The sequence below is a fragment of the Palaemon carinicauda genome, chromosome 19 (genome assembly GCF_036898095.1).
Source record: "Palaemon carinicauda isolate YSFRI2023 chromosome 19, ASM3689809v2, whole genome shotgun sequence".
In the NCBI taxonomy this organism is placed as follows: Eukaryota; Metazoa; Arthropoda; class Malacostraca; order Decapoda; family Palaemonidae; genus Palaemon; species Palaemon carinicauda.
Window position 1 is genome coordinate 129,283,959 of NC_090743.1, and position 18,740 is coordinate 129,302,698.

Here is an 18,740-nt window from a genome sequence, read left to right on the forward strand (position 1 = left end):
AGTACAAGTGCTGTGAAGTTAAATGCAGTGGAGGGTGCGCCTGCTCGTGTCTGTCGTCCTCCTAGTCCTAGACCTCTTCCAAGCTCCCCAACCCCTGGGAGAAGGAATGTCGAAAGACGAAAGGAGACGAGAGGCTTTAATAAACGAGCAGATGTCCCCTCGAACGTACCTGTGGGCGCCTCCCAGGACGTTCGCCCTCACCAATGGAAAGGTGAGGATAAGTGTTTTTCGTCGTCTTCGGATGAACCCTTGCCTAAAAGAGGCTGGAAGCTTGCTTCTAGACCTCTTAAGAGGACCTATTATAAGGCCTATCAACGTCCTGTTAGTTCTAAACCTGGATGTAGTCACGGGGATACTCCAGAGCCTTTTGAAAGTCCTCCGATAAAACGTCCTTATAGAACGATGGACGTTTCCAAGGATCCTTCTATGCAGTCAGGACCAGGCTTAACCTCATTCCAAACTCCCAAGCAGCCTTCGGACTGGTTTTCCCCTTCTAGGCACTGTGTTCCGTTTAGCGATGAGGAGAACGTTGTGATTTCATCGCCGATTTCACAATGTTCGGATCCTAACTTTGTCATGCTGCAAGACATGCAAAGCAGGCTCTCGTCCTTTATGCAAACATACCAGTGTAGCGACAGATCTCATATTGGCACACGTGACAGTTTCGGTCGTGATCGCAACAGCGAACTAGGACGTGTTCTCGAACGCGCTTGTACTCGAGGATCTAAGCTTCCTGCTAGCCGCTATGAACGTCCTTTAGGAAGTGATCGGGATCGTTCTCCTAAGTCCGCAGTCGACACTTCTTTTATTGAACGCGAACGTTCTTCCAAGAACAAGGAGTTCATTCCTTCAGACATTGTGCTCGAACGTTCTTCAAAGAAAGACGTCGGACGTCCTGTTAAACAGGTTATTGAACATCCTTGTGAACGTGTTACCGAACGTCCTGTTAAACAGGCTAATGTTCGTTCCTTGAAAAAGCCTTTGGAACGCCCTTCGCTACAGGATCCTGGACTTCCTACGAAACAGGCTGCCGATCCTCCTTCGGAACAGGCTACCGAACGCACTTACAAACAGGCTGCCGAACGTCCTTACAAACAGGCTGCCGAACGTCCTTCAGGTCGTGTTTCCGAAAGGATAACAGTTGAACGAATTACTGAACAACAAGCGGTTCGTAGCACCGAACGCTTGTCAGGAGTTGACGGCGAACGTTTTTCAGAATATGATCCTGAACGTCCTATCCTTTATCATATTTCGATTGTTAGTTTCGATTATGATAATGAGGCGCATTCTTTTCAAGATATAGATACAGTTCAAGTACAGGATCTTCTTGTCTCCGATCGAGCTGATCGTGAGCGTTTGGATGAGCCGCAAATGACTCTGCCGCCTGATTCTATTCGCAATGAGCCTATTTCTATTGCTGTTGGCACTCAGGATATTTTTGAAAGAGAAACTGCTCTTAACCCTACTGCTCGGAAGGAACGTTGCAAGAGAAGGAAGTAGAAGGCCAGCTTTCTCCTATGGAGTTCGATGAGATTTCAGATGACGAGGACTCAGAGTCTTTCCGTCATTCGGCCGATCTTAAAAAACTAATGAAAGTTTTTACGGAAGAGTTTTCAGACTTTTTTGTCCCTGTGGCTCCACGTTCGCCTCCATCTGAGTTTACTCTTGGGAAAGCCTCTAAGAAAGCCCGATTTACTAAGATGGTATTATCGCGCTCTTCTAAGAGAGTTCTTAGATTGATGGGTGACTGGTTACAGTCTAAGAAAGCCTTAGGAAAGACGGCTTTTTCCTTTCCTCCGGCTAGACTGGCTTCGAGGTCGAGTATCTGGTACAAGCCAGGAGAAGTTCTCGGCTTGGGGATTCCTGCCTCTGCCCAGGGAGATTTCTCAAGCCTCGTAGACGCTCCTCGTCGGTCGGCCATGAGAAAGACCAAGATTTTTTGGTCCTCTTCAGAGATGGACCATCTTCTCAAGGGAATTTTTAGAGCCTTTGAAGTCTTTAACATTTTAGACTGGACTCTTGGGGCTTTTGGTAAGAAAGTTGAGACTTTTAAAGAGGGGGATACCTCTGCCCTAGTCCATTTGATGTCGTGCATCGACAAAGCTTTGAGGGATGGTTCTATCGAACTTGCAGCTCTATTTTCTGCAGGCATTCTTAAGAAAAGAGATCAACTTTGCTCTTTTCTTTCGCCGGGGGTTACTCCCTTTCAGAAGTCCGAGCTTTTATTTGCACCTCTTTCTCCATTGCTGTTCCCACAAGAACTTATCAGGGAGAATTCTGCAGCCTTAGCTCAAAAGGCTACTCAGGATCTTGTCTCCAAGATAGCTAGAAAAGCTCTTCCACCCTCATTTACCAGTCGCAAGCCTAAGGAAGAAACTTTTCCCAAGTTCTCACAGCCCTTTCGAGGGAGATCTTCCAGCAGGGGTAGCTCCAGACCTGATGCTAGAAGGAGTAAGAGAAGAGGCTTCAGAGCAGGGTGAAGCAGAGTCTGACTGCTTTCGCCTTCAGGCAGTAGGTGTCAGACTACTCAAATTCTGGCAAGCGTGGGAGAAGAGAGGAGCAGATCAGTGGTCTATCCAGATCTTGAAGGAGGGTTACAAGATCCCCTTTCAAGGGAGCCCTCCTCTGATCTTAGTTCCTGTGGATCTCTCTCCCAGATACAGAGAAGAGGCAAAGAGACAAGCTCTATCGAACTAAGTTTCTCTTATGTTAGAAAAGGGGGCCATAGAGAAGGGACAGGATATTTGTTCACCGGGTTTCTACAATCGGCTATTCCTGGTACCCAAGAACTCGGTGGGATGGCGTCCAGTTCTGGATGTGAGTGCGCTGAACAAGTTTATCATGAAAACGAAGTTCTCTATGGAGACTTCGAAGTCAGTGCTAGCAGCAGTAAGGAAGGATGACTGGATGGTCTCATTAGACCTTCAGGACACCTACTTCCACATCCCTATCCATCCGAGCTTCAGACCTTACCTAAGGTTCGTCTTCATGGGAGATGTCTTCCAATTCAGAGCCCTATGCTTCGGCCTTTGCACAGCACCTCAGGTCTTTATGCAGCTCATGCTGAATGTGGCAAAGATCCTCCATTCAAGGGGCATAAGAGCCTCCCTGTATCTCGACGACTGGCTTCTCAGAGCGCACTCTTACGATCACTGCCTGAAGGATCTTCAGACAACCTTGGACCTTACGAAAGAACTGGGTCTCCTTGTAAACAAGGAAAAGTCTCTCTTGGTTCCGTCTCAAGAGATTTTTTATTTGGGGATGACGATACGGAGTCAGACTTTTCGGGCTTTTCCGTCTCCCTTAAGGATAGAGCAAGCCAAGATGAAACTAAAATCGTTTCAATCCAAGAAAGTCTGTTCAGCAAGGAAGTGGATGAGTCTTGTAGGAACCCTCTCCTCCTTGGAACAATTTGTGCCACTAGGAAAATTGAATCTTTGTCCTCTCCAGTTTCATCTCAACAACCATTGGAACAAGGAGAGGGACTTAGAAACGATGTCCATTCCTATCACGAACCCCATCAAAGACTGCTTTCGGTGGTGGGAAGAACCAAGCAAGTTCCAGGAAGGTCTCGATTTGTCAGTAAAGAGCCCAGACCTTGTTTTGTGCTCCAACGCCTCGGACACGGGATGGGGAGCAACCCTAAACAAGTTAGAAGTCTCGGGTCTATGGTCAGAGATCCAAAAATCCTTGCATATAAACCACAAGGAGTTGCTGGCAGTTCTTTTAGCCCTCAAGAGTTTCGAGGAATTAGTCACCAACAAAGTGGTTCAGGTCAATGCGGACAACACGACAGCATTGGTGTACATCTCGAAGCAAGGGGGAACACACTCGATATCTCTGTACGAGACGTCAAAGAATCTCCTCGTGTGGGCAAGAGAGAGGAACGTTATACTTCTGACAAGATTCATTCAAGGGGAGAAAAACGTAATGGCAGACAGCCTCAGCAGACGAGGTCAGATCTTTCCAACAGAGTGGACTCTCAACCTTCATGTGTGCAAGAGCCTGTGGCGTCTTTGGGGTCGCCCATGCATAGATCTCTTCGCAACCTCGAAGACAAAGAGGTTAGAGGCGTATTGCTCCCCTGTTCGTCTTCCCACCATACAAGATCCTGTACAAAGTAGTACAGAAATTTGTAACATCCAAAGGAACCAGGATGACACTAGTGGCTCCCTATTGGCCATCAAGAGAATGGTTCACAGAGGTACTGGAGTGGGTGATAGACACTCCAAGAATTCTTCCATTAAGAGTAGATCTACTCAGACAACCCCACTTGGAAAGATTGCATCAAAATCTCCACGCTCTTCAGCTGACTGCCTTCAGACTATCGAAAGACTCACTAGATCTAGAGGCTTTTCGAAGGAGGTAGCTCAGGCTATTGCAAGAGCAAGAAGGACTTTGACTATCAAAGTCTATCAATCTAAGTGGCAGGTTTTTAGAGAGTGGTGTAGAATCAACTCTCTTTCCTCATCCAGTACCTCTGTAGCTCAAATTGCGGATTTCCTGCTATGTCTTCGAAGGAAGTGCAATTTCTCCTCCTCTACTATTAAAGGCTATAGGAGTATGTTAGCTACTGTGTTTAGACATAGAAACCTTGACCTTTCTAGCAATAAGGATCTGCAAGAACTTCTCAAGTCTTTCGAGACTACAAAGCAACGAAACTAAGATTCTCCAGCCTGGAATTTGGATATTGTTTTGAAGTATCTTATGAGTGACAGGTTTGAGCCACTAGGTTCAACTTCTATGAAAGACCTTACTATGAAGACTTTATTTTTGGTCAGCCTTGCAACAGCCAAAAGAGTGAGTGAAATTCATGCGTTTAGCAAAAACGTTGGATTTCGTAATGGTAAAGCCGTATGTTCCTTACAATTAGGCTTTCTTGCCAAAAATGAACGCCCTTCTCAACCTTGGCCCAAAGCATTCGAGATTCCAAATCTTACGGATCTGGTTGGAGAAGAGGTAGAAAGAGTCTTATGCCCAGTAAGAGCTCTGAGATGTTACTTGGATAGAACAAAAGATTTACGAGGCAAGTCTGAATCTTTATGGTGTTCAGTCAAAAAGCCCTCTTTACAGATGTCTAAAAAGGCCTTGTCATATTTTGTCAGGCTTTTGATTAAGGAAGCTCATATTCATTGTAATGAATCAGACCTTGGACCTTTAAAGGTCAAGACTCATGAAGTCAGAGCAGTTGCAACGTTGGCAGCATTCAGGCAGAACAGATCACTACAAAGTATAATGGACACAACCTTCTGGAGGAGCAAATCTGTGTTCGCATCATATTATTTGAAAGGTGTTCAGACTTGTTACGAGGACTGTTACACTCTGGGTCCATTCGTAGCAGCGAATGCAATAGTGAGTGAAGGATCCACCACTATGTTCCTATAATCCCAATAACCTTTTTTCTCTTGGTACTTTTAATTGTTTTTTATGGTTGTTTGTGGAGATTGTGTCAGTCTTCCGCAACCATAGATTTTGTCAGGTGGTCAAATTTGTTCCTTGAGAGCGCTCGGAACTGGTTATTGGAGGAGGTTCTGTCATGATGAGGTTTTGACACCGGTTTAACAGTCCCTTCGAGATCTTCAGCCCCCTGGGAGGATCGCTGGATCTCATAAGGCTAGCAGACATAATGAGGCAGAGTATCATTGAAGTCAGCTTCCTTATCAGGTACGAACCCTTAATTGTTCCGTAACCGAAATACAAACCACGCTATTTACATTGGGTTTACCTTTTAGCGCAGCTGAAATGGCGAGCCATTAGAATTTAACGAGGGTGTATTACCCCCGCGCTAGTTAGGGGGGGGAGTGGTAGCTAGCTACCCCTTCCCCCCCTCACACACAGATGAATGCTCACTTTCACTTTTGGCTCGGACTGTGATAGACGTCTCTGTCTTGGTCCTCTCTTGGCAGCCATTGTTTGTTTTGTCTTTACTTAATCGCTTACTTTTCTTTTACTCAATATTTATGTAAACATGTTTTCATGTTTGTATATATATTTGAGTATAGAAATCAGTAAGTTTTTTTTTTCAGAGTTGTGTGTGTAGTGTACGATATCTACGTTGAGTCCTCGGCAGTTAGGCCACCACGGCGTAATTTTATGGGGGGCGATCGAGTTTGACTTCGGTCTTTCTCTCTCTCTCTCTCTTGAGGTCGTTCACCCTTTTACTACGTGTTACTACGCCCTTGTAGCTTCCTTTCCGTGTGGGGGGGTTGCTACGCCGTACGTTTGTTTCAATTAGTTTATGAATCTAATTGTAGTTGTTAATTTTTCAGCTTGTAGAACGATTCCTTTCGGGGTTTTCGTTCTTTCTTTAGTGTTCATTCATTTTTAAATTACATAATTACATAGTTTCATAATTATAATTGTTATAATTCTGTTTTGGTTACAGCTCTTCTTCCGTGAGTGTAAGTGGTTGTGAGGGCACGGGCCTGTTGTGTAATTCTTGTTTCCTTTCCCTCGGGATTCCTCTTCGGAGCCTTCCCGGGGGAATGAATGTGTACTAATGATTTTTGTTTTATTCTTTTTACAGTTACCGATCTAGTTCGTTTCTGTAATATGGCAACGGTGTGAGCTGTCTTGTTGAGGCCTGGGGATTCGGCTGTTGCTGCCTCCCCCCTTGTATTTTCGTCAGGGACGTGTCTCCTTCTACTGGAAGTACTCCCGTGACGATTGACAGCTCTCCAGTTCATTTTAGAACTCTCAGGAGGCTTGCCTCCTTGGGCGGGTAACTTTCCTTCCGAGGGAAGTTTTTCCTGTCCAGGCTTGAGTTTTTACCCTTTTGGGGGGTTCTTCTCTTGCCTTTTTTTCGTGCGACTATGCTCTTGGTGCTGAGCGGTCACACCTGCAGTTTCGCTCAAGGGGAGGAGCCCCTCTTCGGAGGATTGCTCCTTTTAGGTCACTGGCTGACCAGTCTCTTCTACGAAGTGTTTCTCTTTCGTTCGCGAGAGAGTACACTCATAGAGACTCCTCTTCGCAGGATTCTTCTGCTGCTGTTGCTGTTGGCCTCCTTCGCCGTAAGGCCCACCGTCCGCCTCGTCGTAAGGGCCTCTCAGCTCCCTATAAGGGTGCTAAGAGGCGCCTTTTGGAATCTCCGTTTGCAGCCTACAACTCCTTCTTCTTGATCTTCCGCCTTGGTGCAGATGGACAGCAGTCTGATCTCGTCTTCCGACGGGCAACGGTCTTCCTGATGGACAACGGTCTTCCAACGGACATCAGTCTCCCGGTGGACAGGCAACGCTCTTCCGATGGACATCTGTCTCCCGACGGACAACGTTCCCTTCGGGGCAAAGGGTTGCCTCCCACGGGGGTTCTTCCCTTGCGTGTCAGGGTTCCCCTGCGCGCCCTTCTGCTGTGTTCTCTCCTGTTCCTGCTCAGTGTTAGCGCACAGGCGCTCTCCTGCTCATCAGCGCTCTCCTGTTCGTCAGCGCTCTCATGATGATCATCCCTGCTGTTCCTGTTGGTTCCTGTTACGCGCCCTGTGCTCCCACGTTCGCCATCGCGATCTAGAACTTCGGTTCAGGTCTGGGTCAAGGACTCTTCTTCTATGCGCAGGCTTCCACGCGTTGCCTTCTGCTCGCCAGCGATCATCAGCTCGCCAGCGATCACCTGCTCGCCAGCCTTCACCTGCTCGCCAGCCTTCACCTGCACGCCAGCGCGCACAGTTGATTTTAGTATCGCCTATTCAACAGCGTTCTACACGTCAGCGATCACCTGTCTCTCGGCGATCTCCGGATCGCCCGCGTGTGTTACAGCCGGCGCGCCAACGTTCTCCAACGCTTCTGAAGGAACATGGTTCGCCAGCTACTAGCTCGCCATCGCGCGATCGCCCACCTGCGCATGCTACTCGCCATCGCTCGCCATCGCGCGATCGCTCGCCATCGCGCGATCGCCCACCTGCGCATGCTACTCGCCATCGCTCGCCATCGCGCGATCGCCCACCTGCGCATGCTGCTCGCCATTGCTCGCCATCGCGCGATCGCCTACCTGCGCATGCTGCTCGCCATTGCGCGATCGCCCACCTGCGCATGCTGCTCGCCATTGCTCGCCATCGCGCGATCGCCTACCTGCGCATGCTGCTCGCCATCGCGCGATCGCCCACCTGCGCATGCTGCTCGCCATCGCGCGATCGCCCACCTGCGCATGCTGCTCGCCATCGCGCGATCGCCCACCTGCGCATGCTGCTCGCCATCGCGCGATCGCCCACCTGCGCATGCTGCTCGCCATCGCGCGATCGCCCACCTGTGCATGCTGCTCGCCATCGTTCTCCATGGCGTGATCGCTCACCTGCGCATGCTGCTCGCCATCGCTCGCCATCGCCCAATCGCTCACCTGCGCATGCTGCTCGCCATCGCTCGGCAACGCGTCGACATGCCACAACGCGCCATCGCCAACCTGCGCATCAGCGCTAACCAGCTCACCACCTATCGCCTGTTGATCCACATCGCCAGCGGTCTTCCTCGACCACGCGGCAGCGCGTTTCCTCGCCATCGCGCTGACGCTTGCGTTCGCCGCCTCGGACTCGCGCCCATTCACCTGCCCACCCTCGCGACCGCTCGCCTGCGCGCCCGCACGCCTGCGTGCCCGCGCGACCGCTCGCCTGCGTGCTCGCGCGACCGCTCGCCTGCGCGCCCGCGCGATCATTCGCCTGCGCGCCCACACGCCCACACGCCCACGCGCCTGCACGTCTACGCTCATGCGCGTCCCCGCACACGCTCTCCAATGTTCGCCCGCGTGCGAACCGACGGTGTTCCGTCGCGCGAACCGACGGTGTTCCGTCGCGCGAACCGACGGTGTTCCGTCGCGCGAACCGACGGTGTTCCGTCGCTCGAACCTACAGATTTTCTTCGCACGAACGTCGGCTTAATTCTTGCAGTATCCATTGCTCGTCTATGGGTTATCGCTCGCCGACCACCAGCTCTCGCCCTTCCTACCACGCTCGCCCTCCTTCTGCGCTCCTTCGCTCACCTTCGTTTGCGTTCCTGCGTGACCGCGCATGGGCGCTTCCACGTTCGCCCACGCGCAAATCTTTGAATTACCATCGCGCGAGCTCCAGGGCGATTGCGACCACGATTCCCATTGGGGTTTTCGCAGCATGACCAGCTTGGCGAGTTCTTCTGGAGCGTATTTCCAGAACACGGCCTCACCCCGTAAACGCAGAGCATGGCACTTGCAAGAATAGGAAGAAACTTCAGGGAGGTCTGAGCAACGCTCCTCTTTCCAGAACCTGGGTTAGCCCTTCCCCGTCATTCCCTGGAAGGATTTTTGGCGGGGGGCTTTCCGTTCGAGATTTCTCCATCGGCCAAGGGGTGACTGCTTACCCCTTCCTCTGGGGGCTTACCAGGTCCTTTCCCTCCTCGGTTACGGCCCGAGGTTTGGTTCAAGGAAGCTACAGGAAGATCATGGGTACTTTCTTCCTCTCGGGCTCAGGCACCTTGGCCTTTCATCGTTAAGTATCTATCTTGCGGACAAGCTCGATGTTGTACCATCTGGACGCGCTGACTGAGGGCTTCCTTCGGGTGTCTCATCTGTGGAGGTCGACAACCTCAGACACCCTTCCATCCTTGAGAAGAGTTTGTTTGTGCTCAAGGACAGAGACTTAGACAGCGGCTGTGCGGAGGAAATCGACTTCCGTTTTCACTCCTCCTAGGCGCTTTCTTCCAGACTCTGCAGGGCTCCAGCGCCTTTTTCTTTCAACCACGTCTGCCTAAGTTATTGGCTACGACAACTGAGACAAGGTGTCCAATTGCAGTTTCCTCCTGTCAGGAACAGATGGCACGGGAGGCTCCCCCGGGGGGCATAGTCCTAAAAGGAGCGGCAGAGTTCACGAACTCTAGGATTGCAGGTTTCTCGCTGGGAGGATGCTTAAGGTTACTCATCCGGATGACAGCTTCCCGATGCCCATTCCCGCACGATCTCTGTGATCAGCCAAGGATATCGCGCCTGCCGTCTCTGTCAGCGAATTCAGTGTCTCTGAACCTCTATGCCATAGCGTCGGCAAGAGTTGCCCGGTTGGGCAGAATGATCCATACCTTAGGCGAAAGTCCTCCATAGGATCATCGACGGCTTCACCCCCGGCCTCTTCAGTCGATCCTTTCTTGTAAGGAAGGATCTGAGAGGGGAGTTCCGTAGTCGACCTCTCAGCCCTGATCAAGTTTGTCGAACAAACTTCGGCCAGCGTAGAACAGCAGAATCGATCAGACTGGTAACGAGGCGACAGGACTCCTTAAACCCTGGATCGGAAGGACGGGTACTTTCAGTTTCCATTCCATTCATCTTCCAGGGAGCTCGTCGAATTCAGCCTAGATTGCAAGTATTCCTGCTTATGATGCAGCGTGGCTATCTCGTCGTGGCATAGCAGGTTTTTTTCCCCAGAGAACTCGCCCTGCTTTCCTCATGGCCGCTCAGGTGCAGGCTTCCGCCTCCTTTGCTTTTTGGAGGGCTGGTTAACTCCGGTAGGCTCGGGTTCGACCTTCTTCAGCGCCGGGACAAGGTTCCGGATGCTTACCATGAGTGTGGGTTCATGGTATTTTGCTTGGAGCCTTCTCTTCTTCTGCCTCAACATCTGGAGTATCTGGCCATGATATTGAGTCAACGGCCTTACCACGTTGGAAACCCCGCTTCTCGTCCGTCCAGCGAGGTTAAGCAACGTCGGTTCTGGTCGGTAATTGGATGGGTGACCACCTGGGGACGCCAGATTCTGTTGCCACATCCTCCGAGCCTTCCTTTCAGTTGACTGTGGCAAGACTGAGGAGAGTTCCGGTGGATTCAGGCAACGTTTAACCGGACTTCCTGGTCCCTATGGGACCAGCGGAACTATTAGACCTGCAATGGGTGTTGACCTATGGAACCTCTTGATGGTAGTGGATATTCTCGTCCTTTCCCCACATTCTTGATGCTGTTCTCGGACTCGTCAAAGGAAGGGCGGGGGGGGGGGGGGGGGGGGGGGGCATGTTCTGGTCCAGGCCTATGGTCAAGACCTGAAGGATACCTCTCCATCATTCAGGTAGGCTTAGGGGCCGTAGTCTGGCCCCTCTACAGATCCTACAGCTCCTGCCGAGTCGCTCCGTGCGCGTCGACTTCATGATTCTGGCGTGTTCTAACCAGCAGGGGACGCATTTTCACACCTTCATATCTTGCAGTAGAGATACCGGGATGATTGAGATACTCTCAATACCACCATCGGCTCGGCTCTCTCATTCCAGGCAGAGGAATGTTCTCTCTGACTATCCGAGCAGAGCCTCGTAGAGAGAGTGTACCTGGGGGTCTTTGACCTTGAGTAACCAGCAAGTCCTGGTCTGGGGGACCTGATCGCGACAATTGGAACCTCAAGCTTCCGCTGTTCTTCCCCCCAGTCTCAGACCCCGAGACTCTGGCAAGATGCATTCCGGTGATGGTGGGACAACTTCGACGCCTGCGTCTTCCCTCCTTTTTGTCTGTGGACAATGGGTCTCAACAAGACCAGGTTGTCTGTCAACCTTTCAATGGGAGAGCTCCACTGGGACTATGCGCAGAACGGTTTCTGGACCCTCTGCTTCCCCTGACGGAACTCCCGGGAGAGCTTCTCCCACGGCGCAGACTACTCAAACAACCACACTGCAACATCTCTCCCGAACCGGGGCATCGCTTCGGCTTCATGCTTGGAGACACTACGCCTCCTCCTCAAGAAGAGACAACCCGCTACAGTCGCGGTACGGAGGTCGCGTCATCTGCGATAGTCATCCGCAGGGGTCTTCCAGGCAAAGTGAAGAGTCTTCGGTGGTTAGTGCCGTGGGAGATATACCTCTTCCCTTGAGGCCTCATCTCCAGCAATAACGGTCTTATTGCCTTTCGGCGGGAGGAAACTCCTTTCCGCTCTCGGCAATGAAGCCTGTCGCTCAGCCTTTCCCTGACCTTCAGGCTTAAAGGAATAACTTTTTCCTGCCCGCTGGATCTTTCCTCGCTCATGCGAAGCTACGATCGTCCCTGCCCTAGTCGGAGGAAGACCTCCAACTTGGAGCATGGCTCGGACTTTTTAGTCCCTCAAGAGATCTTCTCAAGACCCTTTACGACAGGCCTCGGATTGTATTCCGCCTTGGGTCTCCTGCTCACTCTGGCCACGGCCAGTGTGTAAGCAATCTTCTTGGTCTCGTACGACTCCGCCCTTTCTAAGGAAGAGGGGAAGGCAACATTCAGGTTCGCTCCTGAGTTGTTGGTTAGACTCAGAATCTGGGGGTCCCGGCCCTATGGTCCAATTCCTTCAAGATTTCGAGTCTCCATTCTGTATCTGATGTCCCAAGACCTTCTCTTTCTTGCCAGTAAAGGAATCGAGAGGTTAGCTTTGGGAACAGCTGCAGTTTGTCCTCAGTTGCAGCCGATTTGGGAGCACAAGGAGGACACGGGGGAGAGTCACCAGTATACCTCTTCAGCCCGGACTCAAGGACATTCATCTCGACCTGTCTCCAGACCCTCCCCCGTCACGTCGCCCTACAGCACGATGTTGGATACATCGCAACGTCCCTCGCCTTCGAGTAATACTACTCTGTGACGCAGGTGCTACAAGCTGGAGTCTGGAAGCGTCTAATGACCTTCGCAGCCCGCTTCCTGCAGGGCGTGACTCACAGGAGTCTCGATACGTTTTCTATCGCTCTGTGGTGGCTACACAACAGCTGGTCTAACCTCAGGCTCCTTTTTGGACAGGTAGCAGAAGGTTGAGGGCATTGTTATCAGGTTTTAGTCTGCATGAACGAAAGAAGTATGTCTGGCCCTTATTTCTTTCTTCATCATCCCCTCTACGGGGAAGCAGCATCCTGGTCTCGAACCTCTGCAGGTAAACCATCCTTCCTTGTGTTCCGAGTATTGAGTCAATACTGTCGCGTCCCCCATACCCTGACGAGGTGGTATTGGGAACGTCCTAACCCAGAGTTCCTTCTGGAACTCCAGGCAACTGCCTAGGACGGGTCACACTTCTTCCTTCACACACAAGCTTATGTAGGCCACACGGTTCCTTGCGGAGCAAGGAACTTGTGAGGTGCAGGGACTCCTTTTCTCGAGTGCGACTCACTCGGATTCTGAGTCCCCGGGTAAAGCCAAAGCCAGTATGGCTGGGGACTTTCCACCCTACCTAAGGGGTAAGTCACCCAATGTAAATAGCGTGGTTTGTATTTCGGTTACGGAACAAATGACAAATTTGAAGATAATTTGTATTTTTCCTAACCATACAAACCTTAGCTATTTACACATATTTGCCTGCCAGCCCTGTCCCCCAAGACAAGTCCTACCTCTAAGTGAAAGTGAGCATTCATCTGTGTGTGAGGGGGGGAGGGGTAGCTAGCTACCACTCCCCTACCCCCCCGCTAACTAGCGCGGGGGTAATACACCCTCGTTAAATTCTAATGGCTCGCCATTTCAGCTGCGCTAAAAGGTAAACCCAATGTAAATAGCTAAGGTTTGTATGGTTAGGAAAAATACAAATTATCTTCGAATTTGTCATGTTTTTTTTAATTAACTCTTTAAGTAGAATTCCAGATATCTCTCACCCTCCACCAAAGGTGTTAATCAGCTATATATATAACTACCGGGTAAGTCTTGTGTTTAAAAATGATATTTTCATTAATAAAATGAATTTTTGAACATACTTACCCGGTAGTTATATATAATTTTAGTCCCACCCTCCTCCCCTCTAAGAGACTAGAGGCATGGAATATATGACGGTCACTGGAATGGTTCCCAGGTACCTCGCTAGGGCGCAGAGGTGGTACAACTGGCTATCCAACTGGTGGTTGGCACGAGTTTCGAATTTTCTGCTGTTGACGTCGGGGACGTAAGCTATATATATAACTACCGGGTAAGTATGTTCAAAAATTTATTTTATCAATGAAAATATCATTTCACAACAGCTATCCCATCTTGCAGTAAAGATACTGAGATGGACCGATGTCCACTCATTTCCACTATCGGCTCGCTTCATTCCGGGCAAAAGGAATGTGCTCGCCGACAGTCTGAGCAGGGCATCCCAGATAGTGAGTACCGAGTGGTCTTTGGATCTTCTAGTAGCCAACAAAGTCCTGACTTTGTGGGGTTCCCCGATGGTGGATCCGTTCGCGACAGCCTTGAATTTCAAGCTTCCGCTGTACTGCTCCCCAGTCCCGGACCCCAAGGCACTCTGGTAAGATGCCTTCCAACAACGGTGGGTCAACATTGGCGTTTACGCCTTTCCCCCGTTCTGTCTGATGAGGAGGGTGCTCAACAAGACCAGAATATCGGTCGACCTGTCAATGACCTTAGTAGCTCCGCTATGGCATCACGCAGAGCGGTTCCCGGACCTTCTGCAGCTCCTGACGGAACTCCCGAGAGGACTCCCTCCTCGACACAAGCTACTCAAACAACCACACCCAACATCTCCTACAAAGCCGTAGCATCGCTGCAGCTTCACGCCTGGAGACTATCCAACATCTCCTCACAGAGAGAGGCTTTTCGCAACAAGTGGCGGAAAGGATGTCTGGACACCTGCGAAAGTCATCCGCAGGAGTCTACCCTGGCGAGGTGGAGAGTCTTCTGTGGTTGGTGTCGTGGAAGGGGTATCTCTCCACTCGATGCCACTATTCCAGCAATAGCGGTGTTTCTCGTGTATTTGCGGGAAGAGATGCGCCTTTCAGTCTCGGCAGTGAAAGGCTATCACTCGGCCTTAAGTCTTGTCTTCAGGCTAAAAGGAATGGACATTTCCTCCTCGCTGGAACTACTCATACGAAGTTATGAACTTACCTGCCCTCAGTCGGAAGTGAGACCTCCTCCAGGGAGCGTGGTTCGAGCCTCAGGTCTCTTAAGAGACCTCCATTCGAACCATTACGCCAGGCTTCTGATCGCCACCTGACTTGGAGGACGGTGTTCCTACTTGCTTTGGTCTTGGCCAAGCGAGTCAGCGAACTTCATGGTCTCTCGTATGACATCGCCCATTCAAGGGGATGGGTAGAGGTAACGTTCAGGTTCGTCCCTGAGTTTGTGGCTAAGACTCGAAATCCAGGAGTTCCGGACCCCCGGTTCGACTCTTTCCGGATTTCGAATCTCCATTCTGTAACAGATGACCCAGACCATCTCCTACTGTGCCCAGTAAGGAGTCTGAGGCTCTATCTTAAGAGAACAGCTGCAATTCGTCCTCGAGTGCAAGCATTGTTTGTGAGCACAGGAAGGACGAAGAGGAGGGTCACTAAGAACACTATCTCAGCATGGATTCGCAGCGTCATCCACCATTCCCTGAATCCAGACCCTCCTCCGTCACGTCGCCCTAGAGCACATGATGTCAGAGGAATTGCTACGTCCCTGGCATTCAAGAGAAACTACTCAGTGACGCAGGTTCTACAAGCAGGGGTTTGGAAGCGTCAAACGACCTTCACAGCCCACAACTTGCAGGACGTGACCCACAGGGGGCTCAATACGTTCTCTATCGGCCCTGTGGTGGCTGCACAACAGCTGGTTTAAACCTCAGGCTCCTTAATGGACAAGCAGCAGAAGGTTGAGGGCCTTGTTACCCGGTTTTAGTCTGCATGAATGAAAAGATATGCCTGGCCCTTATTCTTTTCTTCATCCTCCCCTCTCTTGGGGAAAGCAGCATCCTGGGTTCTCTGCACAGCTGACCTCAAACCACTGCAGGTAAACCATGCTTCCTTGTGTTCCTAGTATTAAGATAATACTGTCGCGTCCCCCATACCCTGACGAGGTGGTATTGGGAACGTCCTATCCTAGAATTCCATCTAAAGGATTCCAGGTCAACTTCCTAGGACGAGTCACACTTCATTCCTTCACACACAAGCGTACGTAGGCCACACGTTCCTTGCAGAGCAAGGGACTTGCTAGGTGCAGGGACTCTTTATCTCGAGTGCTACACACTCGGATTCTGAGTCCCCGGGCAAAGCCAAAGCCAGTAAGGCTGGGACTTACCACCCTACCTAAGGGTTGAGTTACCCTATGTAAATAGCTTGGTTTATATTTCAGTTACGGAACAAATGACAAATTCATAGATAATTTGTATTTTTCCTAACTATACAAACCTTAGCTATTTACACGCTTGCCCGCCAGCCCTGTCCCCCGTGAAGTCCTACCTCTAAGCGAAGTGAATCAGTTCACCGGTGTGTGAGGGGGGAGGGGTAGCTAGTTACCCCTCCCCTACCCCCTCGCTAACTAGCGAGGGGATAGTTAACCCTTGTTAAAAATCTAATGGCTCGTCAATTTCAGCTACGCCGAAAGTAATACCCTATGTAAATAGCTAAGGTTTGTATAGTTAGGAAAATACAAAGACAATTAAAATTAGCTATTATTTGAGTGTGTCTTTTAGTATACTGTATATGTAAGTTAGGAAAATGATTGGTGTACAGTACACATAAAATTAGGATAATGGTGTTGTTGAAGAACTTAAACAGTGCAGTATTAGAAGCATTGTAGAAAAGGAAAATTAGACTGTACCTGTAAGATATTCCACCTTTAGATGCATGATATGGCTAGTGGGTAGATTTCAGATGATGCTAAATCTTATTCCAAAAGTAAATCATTACCTTTATGAATTCATTACCATTCATGGGCCTCTCTGCTCTGCTCCTCCTCCCTTACGCTCAAACAATTTCCACTCATAAGAATGAAAATTGAGAACCACCATCCATGCCAATCTAGAAATTATTATTATCAAAATCTAGTGTTATGAAACCAACTTAGCCACATTTTGTCATGCTCACATGGCTTGTCTGAAAGATATCATCTTGCTTATCATTCTTCCTGCATCGCCCAAACTTCTTCCACTGGGAGGTAGACCACTCTCTACGCTCGTCATAAGGAGAGTCTTGTTCACAATGATGCCACCTATACTGGGTATGTCGGAAACAAAGAATGTTGGTCGGTTTCTACCGATAATACGAAGGTCCCGCAGGGGCGACCCTCGCAACCAGGACACGTTTGCATGGGAGCGGCAATGAAGCACAATCACACCTGACAAAGAGAAAGTTCACGTAAAAGGAGAGTAAACAGCAATGTTCGTCAATGTCTATGGCAGCCTTGAGGAGGAGAGAGAGAGAGAGACAACTTCTCTCTACAAGCCAAAGAGAAAAAGTGACTATGACTAGTTCACTTTTCCATGAGTATACAGTATATACAGGTGGCGGATACCTCTAGCCACTCCCTACACAGTGTCCAGGTAGGGTTGACACCTCACACCATAAAGTCTAATTGGCTACCTTCCAACTTTGCCAAAAGAATATCCATAATAAATAACTCCACATTTGTGTAAGCTAGGGAAAAATACAAATTATCTACGACTTTCTCATTTTGACATGCTTTCATGGCTTTTCTGAAAGATATCATCTTAGATAAGAGGTGAAAGTAAAGAAGTTGGGCTACTAAATACGGAACCAGAAAGAACTCGTGAAGAATGAAAGGCAGAGAGCAATGCAGCTGGGTCCCTAAGGGATGTCGTAAAGAATCCATAATACAGTATAAGACTGTTTTTCTAGTAGGGCGCATTTTAATTGGTCCTGCCTCAGAGGGGAAGAAAATTATCTGGCTTAGGTTCTTTGATAATGATTATGCAATATAGTAAAAGAGCTAAATTTCTCTCTAGTAAGTTCTGGGTCTTTATATAGTCTCTCGGTTTTGATTTTAATTCTGACTCTTGAATGGATCATACTTCTTAGAATACGCTTAATTCCGTTTTGAATTTCCTTGGACTTTGATCATTAATTCAGATGTTTATGATAACATTTTACTTATAATTTTATGTGTATGAAGCCATAGTTAAACATTAGATATAGTATCTTTAGTCGGCTGTGTGCTTTTTTCATGTAATTTGATTTTACATTACTATATTATTCACATAGAATGCAGTTTTAAACTTGTATAATAGATATAACACTGTAAAGTTCATGACATATCAGAATTGAATCATTGAAGCTGATTGTTTTTGCAGTTTGAAACTTCCTTCCCTGAAGAGGAACCAGGACCCAAGAAAAAGCGAGTAGTCAGGGGAAATGTTAACAGACCCCTCTGGGACTGCATCAAGTGCGATGCCATGTTCAGGTAAGAATCTGCTGGGGCTTGGGCTCTCTTATTTATGCTGAATGTCTTCCACTAAATGTAAGATACTAAGCTTGATGTTTCTTAATTGCTTAAAGAAGATGACTCTGTCATTCACTATCCAAAGGAATTAATTGGGGAACCCTTTGGCTTATGTGTTTGACAGTAAGCGTAGTAATGAGAAACCCGATCTTCCTCATTCCTGTTTTCATGGATCTAAACTAACAGGTTAAGGTTTTTGTTCCTTGAATATTTTAAAGGGAATGTGGGTCTTTTTTTTTGATATTATAGAATTTGTAATTAACTGATTGCAAAGAGTAGTATTTAATATGCACCATGCTATTTATAGGACTTCAATATCTGGTGTTCTTTCGGATAGTGTTCTTGACCCATTACTTTTCATATGAAGTATATACACATGATAAGTGATTTGGCACGAAAAAACAAGCTCGTTGCATATGCAGGTGATGCTACTTTTTTATCCATTCCATCTAAATGTAAACCTTTGGTTGTTAAATCTCTTTATTGAGATCTAGCTAAGATTAGTGCTTGGTGCAAATTATGGGGCATGAAGTTGAACCCTAACAAAACTCAAAGTATGATCGTAAGTAGATTGAAGACAGCAGCTCCACACCATCCAGATCTTTGCGTTAACAATGTCTCTAACTATATACTGTACTGTACATGTGCACCTCAATTAAACTTCTAGGTGT

At 48.8% G+C, this 18,740-nt stretch overlaps 1 protein-coding gene across 1 annotated transcript in view; it reads left to right on the plus strand.

Annotated features, from left to right (window-relative positions):
• Positions 1 to 18,740, plus strand: part of LOC137658864 (uncharacterized) — a 59,187-nt gene that overhangs the window by 23,790 nt on the left and 16,657 nt on the right. Inside the window, 1 exon segment of the mRNA XM_068393979.1 lies at positions 17,921 to 18,030. Coding sequence (XP_068250080.1) covers positions 17,921 to 18,030 — 110 coding nt within the window.